Raw genomic sequence first — 14,197 nt, 5'->3', positions numbered from 1 at the left:
TATAATCAAGTCCTAAATATCCTAAAATTGCACATGTATTTAATCAATTTTGCAACAAATTCACCTAAAATTTTGTTTAATCTCAAGCAAAAATATTCTGCTTTTATAATTTTGACACTCTACCTGTGTAAATATTCGTTTATCCTTCCATTCCTTCGCTTTTATGGATGTTGATAATCTATTTTTAAACGCGACGCTTTTCCATGATTAAGATATCAACATCAATTTAGAATGAAAGAATTATCTGATTGTTATGAATCAATGAAAAATGTACAGTTTTGGGGATAATATATGTTTCTTTTACTGTCAGTGCTTCTTACGGTATGACATCATAAGATAGGAAATATGTTATAATTCTTTCATAGACCTATAAGAAGCTTCACTGTAAAGAAGAATAATGTTAGTGTAGCGGTTCTTGAGATCTTAAGCTAAAGACAGAAACTCATCCTTCCACTTATATATAGAGAATACTGCTTATTATGAATGAACCTAAGAACAGACAGACACCTGCTTATGCATAGAAGCTTAAAAGTCAAGAGTTAGGGTTTGAATGCAGGGATATACAGGGATAAGACAATGGCCAAAAAGTCATTTTATATCCACAATGTTGATACACAGAATTAGTTTTTCTAGATTGCAATTAGTGGTTGGAACGTGAGGACACTCAACTTAATGAACCAACCAAAAAATCCAATTACAGATTTGATGCAACGAATAAGAAAACATTATTGTGTAAGTTTGGGGACTAGTTAACAGCCCAATGTCCCCTCCCTCCCTGGTTTAAATGCGAAATTACTTGGGATTTTCAATGATTCGGGAATTTGGATGCGTGCGCATTTTATATATTCATCTTAGCCGCAAACGTTGCAGTATACTAAATAAAACAAAATGTATCAAAAATGAGATAATTTGATTTAATGATCTTTCAATTGTATTTTTTAAATATAAAATTTTTAGAAGACTTTAATTAAGCTATTTTTACACAAAAAAAAACCTAATTGAAGAACAATTGCCAACCATGGATTTCCCTTAGAATATCTCCACTGGTAAAAATGGGTGTACCATAATCCTGTTCCCTTGAAACTCCCACAAATTTACATAGGTGTGCTTTCACTTCCTTGCAAGCATCACATTACAAAATTATTACAGAAAACAAGGATGGCAAAATCTATAAAAGCGACCCTCCGGAATGGAAGGACAAACGAACATTAAAACTTGTAGAGTGTCAGAACTAGTATTAATACATGACACTAAACAAAATTGTAAATAAATATGCTGCAAAACAACTTAGATACATGATTCTTTTTTTAGGACTTAGTTATAGAGATGCTTCGCTTAGAAAACTGTACCTTGTTGTAATAGGAATCAGTATTCCAAAAAACAGATGGATCGGATAATTCTAAGAAACAAAAATTTGTTGTCAAAAAGTAAAAAATCAGCATGCTTAAAATGGACGAACAGATATTTTGGTAACGATTGTAGAGTTGCTACGCTTTCTAAATCTTTCTTAACTACTACAGGAATCACCGGGTAGAGTTTGAAATCGATAGGACAATTCTAACATGCCTAAATTAACGAGAAGTTACGTACAGACGTATGAGGAAATGACGTACGGGCCGATCCTAAATATAAAAAAAACTTCGCGTTTGAAAATTATTACAACAGCACAAACTGTATCAGCTTTATTGCTTTTCTCTCATCATTAAAAATAGTCTATTAATATTTTTGCTATATTGTCTTTTTGCAAACATGAAATACTGTGCAAATATAATGATATACAGCAGTGATTGCACGCTATTTATAAACAAATAATATTAAAATAATTGAATGTAGACAAAGATTGACTTGGATCTGACCAACATGACGAAAATCAGTGTTCTAGTAAGTATAATATTTTAGTTGTGTGTATCCTTATAATAAAGTAACAAGATGTGTATTTGTCTGTCTGTTTGTTTGTACCGAAGGATCTCACCGATGAACCAATCGGGTTCTCCTTAACAGGGTAGCTTCTCATAGGTTTATAACTATTTTGGGGGAGGGTACCAATCACAGAAAAATTTAATATTTTTACGTCGACTTGAACGCATCATAGAAAGGTAACGTATACTTTAAAAAAAAAAACGGTTAAAGTGATACTAAAGGCCTCTAGGGGCGTAGCTGCTAAATGGTATTAAAATAACAGAACAGCTTAGTTATAGTACACTAGTTAATTTTAGTATATAAGAATCACTATTACAGTGAATTGACAAACACTTAATTATTAATTTAGAGTATAATTCTTTATCATTTAAGGACTCTTACATGATTTTTTAACTGATTAATATCCAGTGGATTAGAACTGGTTCTTAGCCATACTGAAAAATCATGTATAGCATCATATAATATCCAGTTTTCTTGGAACATAAAAATGTACAATCATAAAATTAAAAACCAGTTTTTTAGCCCGAGATGCAGATGTACATTTTTACATCTACAGAAAGCTGTTTATGATACGATGCGATAAATAACTATTCTGATATTTATATTTTACAGTGTGTTTTTTTTTATGAGAACTTTTTTGAAAGCAATTTTATCCCACTCATAGTTATCAGAATTTAATGATTAATGGCTTATTTTCTTCGGTTTTTATAACCATTTATAGACAATCAAAAAATATTTTAGTTTTTATTAAAAAAGTACAGTAAAATACAAATTTCAAAACCTAGGTGTCAACATCTAAAAATGGTTTTAGCGCATTTTTCTCATGCTTAAATCTTCTACCCTTTGCAAGAATTGCTGCAAAACGCTTTAAAATTAAGATACAGAATTAAAAATTGATATAGATACTTTTGGGGACATGTACTAAAACATATCAAAGTTTGAAGGCCATATCTCATCCAGGGAGGGAGTACTGGCCCCCCAAAGTGGACTACTGAAAATTCAATTTTTTTCTTGCAAAGGGTAGAAGATTTGAGCTTAAGAAAAATGCGCTAAAACCGTTTTTAGATGTTGACACCTAAGTTTTGAATTTTTTATTTTACTGTACTTTTTTAATAAAAACTTAAATATTTTTCTGATGTTCTATAAATGGTTATAAAAAACGAAGAAAATAAGCCATTAATCATTAAATTCTGATAACTATAAGTAGGGTAAAATTGCTTTCAAAAAAGTTCTCATAAAAAAACTCACTGTATATCAACCAAAAAATTATCATAGCTCGTTGATGAAGGTCAAATGGACATTTGAACTTAAAAACCAAATTATATTTTTGTATGTGAATCAGTTTAACAATCTAAATCTACTTTTAAAAAATAATGAGGCCAGTTTTGTGATAGTTCTGATAGGCTGTTGCTTAGCAATTGTAAATGAAGGTAAAACTTTTTGTGGAAATGCAATATAGCATTATAATTTTAAAAGATAAAAAACACATACATATTAATAATGATCCTCTAACTGTTGAGCATCTATACTATATTAAAATTGTCCTGATATTTATAAAAAAAATACAAGGATGACAACATCCATAAAAGCGAAGCTCTGAAACGATAGGACAAACGGACATTAACACTTATATAGTGTAAGAACTGAATAATAAGAATATAAACGAATAAGAGTCTCAGCATAATTTTGAGTAAATTTGTTGAAAAAACTTTTTGATACAGGATAATGCAATGTTTATGGACATACTAACATTTTAAGAACTTGATTATAATATTGTACTTTGTTGTTCTAGGAATCAGTATACCAAAAATCAGAACAATTGGATAATTAGATCACTAAAAATTTGTTGTTAAAAAAGTAAAAAAATCAACATGTTTAAAATTGACGTACGGACGTTCTGGTAATGATAATAGAGTTGCTACGCTTTCTAAATCGTGCCTAACTACGACATGAACCACTATGCAAAGTTTGAAATTGATAGGACAATTCTAACATGTCTAAATTAAGGAAAAAAGCTATCTGTCTAGGACGGACGTACGGACGGACCGACCCTAATTATAGAAAAGCTTCGCTTTTAAAAACTATGCATATGTTAGCTTGACTCTTACCCAATATTGTTTTCTTAAGAATCCAGAGAAGTTTGTATGATGAAAAAAGAAATTGGACCTTGCAGGGCTGCTCTTCCAAAATTTTATTATGACAAGGACACCCAGAGCTGCAGAGAATTCAACTATGGAGGTAGGTATAACAAGATGATTTTTTTATAACCATTTTTTCTGACTAAGTAGTACAATATCCTTTGAAATGTTTAACATTAAGCTTTAAACAACATGCATAAATGTAAGTAATCTAATTTTTAACAAAAATACATAAAAAATAACCAGTAAACAAATAATGTCTGTATTTTCATGGTTCATGCTTGGTAATAGTTATTTCTCGCATCGTATTATAAACGGCTTTCCGTGGATATAGAATGTACAATTATGAGATTAAAACCAGTTTTTTTAGCCCCGAGGTGCCGAAGGCACTGGCTAAAATAATACGATGCTAGACATAGTTTTTTTTGTATGGATGAGAACCGGTTCCTATCCACCGGATTCGAATAAATACGAGAAAATTATTTATGTATTCATGAAAACTAATACATATCAGAGGTGGATTCTTAAAATAAATTTGCCCCACTAATCGCTTAGTGGGCAAAATTGTTTTCGTGAAAAATCCTCCAAAATCACATAAAAAATCTACAAAAATTAAATAAAATCTTATGTTAATAACCCTTCCATGATATTATTTCATTTTTGTAGATTTTTAATGTGATTTTGGTGGATTTTTCACGAAAACAATTTTGCCCCACTAAGCGATTAGTGGGGCAATTTTTTTTAAAGAATCCACCTCAGGATAAAAATGGCTGAACTGATTGATCAACAGTACTATGCTGGGCCACAGAGCTGCACAATTGTTAGGGAAGGTTAGCTTTGGTTGTGGACAGGTTTTAGGCTATTTGCAGAAGGGATAATTTGAAGAAAAAAATGAAATGAACACGAAGCTCTTTTTAGTGCCTATAAAATAATGACGTCATACAATACAAATGACCCATGACAATACACAGAGTAATTACTAATGGCAGGCCAGTATAATTTTAATTGGCTAATGGTTATGACGTTATATTGTATAGGCACTATAAAGTGCTTCAATGTACACACTAGACATATTTCTAGGTTGCGGAGGCAATGGCAACAGATTTGAAACTGAAAAGGAGTGTTTAGAAAAATGTGGTTCTCAAGTTGATGAAGAACGGACTGACTTTCATACTTCATATGACAATGGAATTTCTAAAATAAATTTTCCTACCTCAAATGGTAATAATGAATTTAATTAAATAATCACCTATTAAGCTACATAGACACAATGATATGTCTTTTCTTCTGTTTGTATGTAACTTCAAGTAAAAAAATAATTTACTGCAATTAAAAGATAGACCAGTTGAGCAGCTATAACAAACTTTTTTGATATTTTGCTTTACTTCTTATGAATATTATCATCCTTGTTTTTTTTTGTCAGAATCGCAGGATGTTTGTATGTTGCCAGCTGTAGTAGGACCATGCAGGGCCAATATTCCAAAATATGTTTATGACAAGGATACCAAGTCCTGCGAAATATTCCCTTATGGAGGTAAGTATGACATTATAAAATATTTATAAGCAGAGAAACTATAACAAATATCTTCTTTATCTGAACCGTTATGGTTCTCCTTTACAGGGAAGCTTCTTTTAAGTCCAGCAATGTTTTGGATTAATAAAAACTCCAAAAAATATTTTTGTAGTTTTTTCTTTTTAAATCTTAAATTAAAAATAAATTGGGTGTCCACTTTTTCCCATTCCCCTTAATTGCCCCTAGAGGCTTTCTATACATACATAAATATATATAATAAAGATAAGATAGTCCATTATAAGACCCTATTCCTTCATAGCTGATTATTCAAAAACAATTTTGTGATGCATAGTATTTGTTGGAGACAGGTTTTAATCTATCTGGAGAAGGAATAAATAGAAAAAAAACTATGAAATGTACACACTAGACATATTTCTAGGTTGTGGAGGTAACGGAAACAGATTTAACAGTGAGGAGGAGTGCTTGAGGAAATGTGGTTCAGATAAGAAGAAAAAACAACCTAGAATGTCGTATGACAACAGTACTTCTAGAATAAATTTTCCTCTTCAGTAGATGAATAGAGAATGATCATTTGTAATATATTTTTGTATCCTTATAATAAAGTAACAGGATGTTTGTTTGTCTGTGTGTTTGTGTGTCTGTGTGTACCGAAGGATCTCGCTAACTGCTGAACCGATCGGATTCTTCTTAACAGGGTAGCTTCTCAAAGGTCCTGGGAAGGTTTATAACTATTTTCTTGAGAGGTGGGACAACCCCAACCCCCGTAAAAAATGAAAAATACCCCCCCTCCCTAAAAAAATTTTCCACCCCTAAAAATTTTTTTTTTTACTTTTCTTTTTAAATCTAAAATAAGAAATTGGATTATCAAAATCGACTGCCCCCCTCCTCAAGTGCCCCTAAAGGCCTCTAGGGGGCGTGACCGCTAATCCTTAAAATAAAGTAACAAGATATTTTTCTGGCTGTATTGAAGGATCTCGATAACGGCTAAACCGGTATGGTTCTCCTTCACAGGGCAACTTTTTATTGGTCCTGGGAAGGTAAATACCTTTTTTTAAATCTTTTTTGGGGGGGGATACCACCATCCTCCAAAAAGAAATCACCCCTAAAAAAAAAAAGTACTACCCCTAATTTTTTAAAAACTAAAATTACCCCCCCCCCCAAAAAAAAAAAAAAATTTCTTCTTCAAGTGCTCCTAGAGGTCTCTAGGGGCGTAACCGCTAGTATTATTTTTCACAGTAGCTTTTTTCCTATTTCTAGCCCATGCGGGGGGCTCTAACCCTGCAGGGCCAATTGCCTAACCCTGTGGGGCAATCACCTAACTTAATATAACCTAACCTAACCTAAAATAACCTTTAAAAGCCATTTTAAAAATACGACGAATCACCCCTTAAGGGGCGTTGCCACGAAAGGGACTATTACCCAATATTTTACCAATTCTGATATATGAAAATTACTTTTAAATGTATTTGTATACCCAATGATTTTTATCTAATCTACTTTTATTTATTGATTACTTTCTTGAATATACATATATAATTCTACAAAAAAAAGTTTTTTTTTATTATTGGGTTTTAACAAGGAGCTATTCTATATCCATGTCTGTTAATATGTACTTTAGGGAAACAAGGCGAGTTAAATACTTAACTAAATACGTAACTATACACAATGAATTTAGCTTAAATATAATAAATTTAGTTTTTACAATTTCAGAAAAAAATACAATGAAAAATAACACTATTGAAAGAAAGTGTTCTTAATGACCTTTTAAAGTTTGAAAGTTGCATAGACGTACAGACATGGTCAAGTTTAAGAGTAGCTGCGCTAGAAAAAATTGCCAACTTTGATTAGTTTTGAATGAGTTATATTGTTTTAATTAATGCAATTAATTTTAACAAATTGGATGTTCTAGTATTATTACAAAATTTTCATCTATTCAAAACAGTCTAATAGTCATTTAACAGAATTTAAACAAGGACATTATTATAAGTTGGCGCATAGATACTCTTCAAGTTAGTCTGTCCCCCTACACTTGGTTGATGTAAAATAAATGTATTTGCTGTATTGTGTGAGAGAATTGTGTTAGGCCTTAATTATGCTTGGTTTGTGCTAAATATTGCTCAATAATTGGGTCAAATTATTCTAGTTTTTTTTTAGAATTTTTGCCGAAACTTAGTTTGGAATGGAATATAGCAAAATTACAGCTATAAATACTACTGAATATACAAAATAGTATTTTTAAAGTAAAATATCGATTACACTTTTAAATCAAAATTTTAGCGTTAACTTGCCTTCTTAAAGATTGCGTACATTCTCCGTCTACAGAATATAAGTACTCGATAAGATAATTGACAGTGATCTAAAGGGATAAGACAATGGCCGATAAATTAAAGTACATCCCCAATAATAATACACAAAATTACCCCCTCTGTAGATTAAAATTAGAGTTTGAAACGTTTGAACATTTAACTTAATGAACCTACCTATCAAAATTCCCCAAAGTTGTTTAGCCAACGAATGCGAAAACGTTATTATAAAACTTTGGGGACTAGTGCAAAATAAACAGTCCTTGTCCCCTCTCTCTCTGACGACAGATGGTAAAATATCCGTTTAATAGTGTCAATATGTGAAAATACGGGTGCTGAAACAAAATACAATTTTTTTTAACAAAAGAGGGAGGAAAATTGTACTCAAAGTTTTATAAAAATGTTCTCTCATTCGTTTTCTTAAACACTTTGGGTACTTGTATTAAATCCTGATTAGTTGGTTGTTTGAAACTAGCAGTGTCCAAACTTTTTAACCATTATCTTAATCTATAAAAGGGGGAATAGTATTTATCATCATTGGGGATGTACATACATTAATCTATCGTTAATAGATAATACTTTTAACAAAGATAACGACGTAAATTTAAAAGTATTGAAAGGTATTTACTTATATTGTAGTTTTGCTACTTGAATTAACAAAAACTAGAATTTATGATAAAAAGTAGAACAAAATCTATCTGTCTGTCAGTCCGTCTGTCTGTCTGTCCGTCCGTCTGTTTGTCTGCCTGTCTGTCCGTCTGTCTGTCTGTCCGTCTGTCTGTCTGTCTGTCTGTCTGTCTGTCTGTCTGTCTGTCTGTCTGTTTGTCCGTCTGTTTGTCCGTCTGTCCGTCTGTCTGTCCGTCTGTCTGTCTGTCTGTCTGTCTGTCTGTTGTCTGTCTGTCTGTCCGTCTGTTTGTCTGTCCGTTTGTCTGTCCGTATGTCTGTCTTACTGTCTTAAGGTTATTACCACTTTTTATGCTATGTTTTGTCTAATGTCCCCACTTCGTATAAATGTGAGTAACCAAAACCAACCCACAAAGGATTATCAGATGAATATATCTTTGTTCTTTTCAGATAGATAGATAGTTGTACTGATACCTTACCCTTATTTTTAAACAAATTAAAAATAAGGGGAAGGGGGTGTTGTTTTCATTACTGTAGGTCATATTAGGTTAGTTTATTTTGGGTTAGGTTAACCCGCAGATATGGCTCAGTGGTTTAACGTCCGCTTATCTGTTGGGGAGGTGTCGGGTTCGAGTCCCCAGACCGCATCAATACTAAAGATGTGAAAATTAGTACCTACTGCTGCTCTTTCAGGCGTTAGAGATTTGGAGTAAGAGTAGGGGGGAAGCCTTAGCCCTAAATCAGGTATGCATGGTTGGTCCTTGGCATGGTACACTAGTGATCGAAAAACTTTGCTCAGTCATAGGTTGACTGAAAAGTCCCTGTGGACTAGCATTGTGTAGTAGCTAGCTAGTGTGTTAGTAGCGTTTGTTAGTTCATCTACTAGGAGTCACCCTTAAATACTAGGTTGACTGAAAAGCCCCTAGGATTTGATGTGACTTCATTGTGTCGTTGTCGAAACAGCGCCACGTCCTGTGCCTTGGTTGCATTAAAAGTCGCAATAATATCGTGACAAAAATCACGAAACATTAACTCACCATCCATAAGGTTGAAGTGTAAATTACCCACAAGCCCTAATTAAAGTGTCAAGGGATATGATGGGAAGGATGCAAACTCGAATACGCGTCATACCAAAGACGTTAAAAATGGTACCTACCTGCTCTGTTCGGCACAGGACATCAAAGAGTTTGAGTAGGGGGAATGCCTTGGCCCCAAACAGGCGCAACTCACTACCATGCACAGTTAGGATCTCCAGACAAAGATCGTGCAATCAAAGGGTTGGTTGTCTGCAATGTACTGTACCATGGGTATGAGGTGAAGGACCAAGAGTCTGGCCTTGAGTTGACAAGTTGACTGTTCAGTCCAGGTGCAACTCACCCACACGACATTAACATTGGGTTAGGTTACCGCAGGTGTTGTCCCTGCAGGGTTAGGGTCCTCTATAGGGGTACGGCATTGAAAAAAATACCCCTCCCCATATTTCTATTTTATTCTTTAACTTGGGGGTGGGGGGGGGGGCATTAGCAGTGCTCAAACGGACACTTGTGGGAAAGCACTTGTAAAGTAAATGAATGAAAAGGTTTTGTGTGTAAAATATTTATATACAGACAAATCAGTGAAGTTCATACAATAAAAACAATAACTTGGACAATTCTAACATGCATAAATTCATCACATGTAGGACCTGACAGATGGAAAAAGGGACTTCCTATAAAAGTTGATGTACACTCCAATTATGATAAACAAAACTAACTTTTGATTAGAATTATTCGAGGAAAAGTTTTGATTCTACGTGTTTGTTTAATCATTCTCACATAAACGACCCCTTGAATAGTGGATGTAAATATTCTTTTTTTTCTCCCTGAGGTAGTCATTTTTTCCCCTGCTATCATTTTTTTCCCCGGTATCATTTTTTCCTCAGTATCATTTTTATCCCCGAGGTAGTCATTTTTTTCCCTGAGCATGGCAACTGGTAAACAGAATCTCAGTTCTGCACCACAAGCCTCGCACGACTGAAGTTCCCATGTCTATACAGTCATATTTATATGAAAATCTGAGAAAATATTTTTAGAAAATTTTTGAATTTTTTGGAAAACAGTAAAAGTGTCGAACTATGATGTCAGAAAAAATTAACAATTAACCAATGAGAGGCCGCTATATATTTTACCACAGTGAATACTGGCTTCTTATTGGTTAATTGTTAATTTTTTCTGACGGCATAGTTCGACACTTTAAATAATAATAATAATAGAACTTTTATTCAATACCTCTTCAATCCTGTTATGAGTAAATCACATAGACAATTAATTATTATATTGAAATTACATGTTAATATTTCATATTATATCGATAATAATTATATGTTTTTATTATTACTGGTAAACATAATTGCGGATTTTGATAAACTAGGTGATTTCTCTTGGCGGCCCAGGTGTGGCTGAGCCTACTTCGGGCTGGACTGTGGTTGGTGTCGGTACCACTTTCGCCGGCCGGTAACCGCCAAATAAATGCGGATCAGAAAGTTATCCGCTCGTGGTTCCACCGCTTTACCATCTGCGAGCTCGCCTTCACTTCAGCTTTGCCTGCACCTCCCTCTCCATACCCTCCATATGTCAACCTTTACAGCAATGTTAGTACGTGACCGGTCAACGAATTGACCGGCTAGCGGTTAGACAGATAGATAAATTCTGCGCCCGATATGGGAACATGAACCTAATCATGACATATAGACATTTCGTGTGACTTAGTATAGTAGAAAAAAGAGAAAGCAAAAGAAAAAAGGTAAAAAAGAAAGAAAAGGAATTTGCGAAAAAAAAGAATTTTGATTAAAATTGGAATAAAATTGGAATAAAAATATGAGAATCTCAGCAGGTTTCTAGATGCGCTCCCCCATAAAAGTAATTTATTAAGTTGAAAAAAGGAAAAAAGTAAAAATTGTTAAAATTAAAAGTTAAATGTTTTTTGTGAAAATTGTTGAAAATTAAAATATTGAAAGGAAGAAATTGCCAAAAAACTGTCTAAAACTGTAATGTAAGAAAAGAGAGTTTGTAAAGAATTTTGTTGGATGAATTTAATTGCAGGGGTTAACATCTAGTAAGAAATCTATTTTGAACGACGACCCGACGACGGGGATGTAGGTACTTAGGTCGGACTCGAAGGACACAATGTATGCTCTCCAGGAGCTCCTGGCTGTACTGACCCGGACAAAGTAGTCTAAAATAAATTTAATATTAAGTTAAGTTAAAATTAAGATTGAAAAAGAATTTCTATGTGTATTAAGTCCTAGGTAGTATTCCACATTTATTAGTCACTTGTATTTAACGTTCCCTGGCCATTTACAAAAACCCTGCGGTTCTCGAATTAAGTTTCAACCCTTGCTAAAATTCTAATGTATCCCTTAGTCCCCGAGATGACCATGTATAAACCCTATGAATGAAAAAAGGAAAACGTTGCTTGAAGGCATCAAAATTTAGGTTAAAATTTAGGTTAAAATTTAGGACAGAAGGATCTGATGCTATAATTAAGTATGTCAAGATCGATGCGTGAAATTTTAAAATGTACTAAAGAACCTCGTGACCGTATACTCATTTTAAATATGATAAGGATAAAGATTCCAAAAAAGGAATCTTTGTAGAAAATTAATACTTGAATCCCAACTTAAACTGCTCTGGTGATTATGATTATGAATATGATGTTATGATATAGTGTTGCCTGCATAAAGTGTAAAAAATAAACTATTGAGAAACTAAAAATAAAAGTTAAGAAAAATACTAATGAAAATTAAGAATGAAGATTAAGAATGAAACCATTATATTGAGTTTAATACAAAGTAAAAAGCTTTTCGTTTAAATTCCAGGAATGTAGGTATAGTTTTTAAATTTTCAGGTAATGTATTCCAAAGTCTTGGGAAAAAATGTAATGGTGAATTAAAAATAAAATTTCTATTGGCTTGATCTACTACAAAATTGTTTCTAAATCTGGTTTCATAATCGTGAATTGTATCACGTGTGTTCCAAACACCATCAAATACTCTTGGCTGCATATTGTTTTTATATTTGTACATAAATAAAAACACTTCGTATTCCATTTGTTTCCTGATTGGTAAAATTTCCAACTGTTTAAATAAAATATTTGATGGAAAACGGCGTGGTTTTTTTGCTATTAAGCGGCAGCACTCCTTTTGGAGCTTTAAGATTGGCTCCAATAAGATGTTTGGAACAGCAGTGAATACAATTAAACAGTAGTTAAGAACAGACTTTATGTAGGCAAAATAGAGCAATTTAAGATGTTGCGAGTCAAGTATATGACGCATTTGATGTAATGAGTATACGATTTTTAAAATTCTTTTGTGCATTAAATTAAAATGAATTTTGAAGGACAATTTCTCATCGATCTGAATACCCAAGTGCCTTGCGGCTTGTTCCCCAGGGTTACTATTTGAAAAAGTTATATGATCTAGCTTCTGGATTTTTTCTGGAAGGTTTTCTCCTTCATGATTAGAATTAATAAAAACTGGAAACTGTTTTATAAGATTTTTTTCCTCTTCCGTGAAGTTTTGCCTTGGCGATTGAAACAAAACAACCTTGGTTTTTTTGCTATTTATGATAAGTTTATTGCTGTTGTACCATTCGGTAATTTGAGGAAGAGTATTTTCAATCTTAATAAACAGATCCCTAATGTTGTCAGCTGTTAAAAGACAAAATGTGTCATCTGCAAAAAGAGACAGCAATGCGTCTCTAGTGGCAGAATCTAGATCATTAACTACGATAAGAAAGAGAAGTACACCGAGTGTACTTCCCTGGAGAACACCGATAAGGATGGATAGGACATCAGAAAATTCTCCCCCAAACGCAACCTGTTGTGACCGTCCTTCAAAGTAGCTTTCGAACCACCTTAGGACCACTCCACGGCAGCCATAATGTTCCAATTTCTTCAACAAGATCGAAACACTTCTTGATATCAATCAATATCCCGGCGCACACTTTCTTTTCAGAAAGTGCTGCCGTGATATGATTGACAAGATCAAGAACATTATGTGCCGTGGAGAGTCCAGGGCGGAATCCGAATTGCCGTGTGGAGAAAAAGGATCTTTCATCTAAAAATTCATACAGTGTTTTATACATGATCCTCTCGAGTGGCTTCGAGAATGTGTTGATGATAGAAACCCCCCTCCAGCTATCTAAGCTGGTCAACGGCCCTGATTGATAAACAACTACATTCTTGCTAACTTTCATCCCTGAGGGGAAAATTCCTTGTGAAAAGCTAAGATTATATATGTGCGTCAACGGCCGCAGCAAGTTTGCGGAACATTGAATTAAGAGCTTACAACTCACGTCGTTCACGTCCTTGGCCGTCTTGGGCCTGCAGCTCGTTATTATGTTAAATACCTGGAGCTCATCCAGGGGAGGAATGAATATACTATCATTGGTGGGGGGGGGGGGGTAAATAATCCCTAAAATCTTTTGATGTTTGGGGGATTTCAGGGGTAAGGTTCTCACCCAATTTTGCAAAGTGGGAATTAAAGGCATTGGCTATTTCCTTTTTGTTCTCAATTTTTGCTCCATTAATTTCCAAATATTCAAGATCACTTGAATATTTGGATTTACTCATTACCTCCCTTAATACCTGCCATACTTTGCGGCCATCACTGCCCGCTTTTTCAAGCTCAGATTGATAGT

At 33.7% G+C, this 14,197-nt stretch overlaps 2 protein-coding genes across 3 annotated transcripts in view; one reads left to right on the top strand and one right to left on the bottom strand.

Annotated features, from left to right (window-relative positions):
• Positions 1–14,197, bottom strand: part of rno (PHD finger protein rhinoceros) — a 389,004-nt gene that overhangs the window by 229,774 nt on the left and 145,033 nt on the right. The gene's annotated exons all lie outside the window — the stretch shown is intronic.
• LOC145320341 (BPTI/Kunitz domain-containing protein-like) lies at positions 1,832–6,280 on the top strand. Of its 2 annotated transcripts, XM_080162751.1 has the most exons (6): positions 1,838–1,881; positions 3,299–3,350; positions 4,048–4,158; positions 5,139–5,279; positions 5,482–5,592; positions 6,011–6,280. In XM_080162751.1, the coding sequence occupies exons 1-6, from the start codon at positions 1,861–1,863 to the stop codon at positions 6,142–6,144; spliced, it is 570 nt and encodes a 189-aa protein (XP_080018877.1). In that variant the 5' UTR covers positions 1,838–1,860; the 3' UTR covers positions 6,145–6,280. The 2 variants fall into 2 exon arrangements, with proteins under 2 accessions (XP_080018878.1, XP_080018877.1); XM_080162752.1 differs by lacking the exon at positions 3,299–3,350 and having other exon boundaries at positions 1,832–1,881.

This window comes from Acartia tonsa, chromosome 5, assembly GCF_053477335.1.
Source record: "Acartia tonsa isolate MP-2025a chromosome 5, ASM5347733v1, whole genome shotgun sequence".
Taxonomy (NCBI): domain Eukaryota; kingdom Metazoa; phylum Arthropoda; class Copepoda; order Calanoida; family Acartiidae; genus Acartia; species Acartia tonsa.
This window is presented reverse-complemented; position numbering and strand designations above follow the sequence as displayed.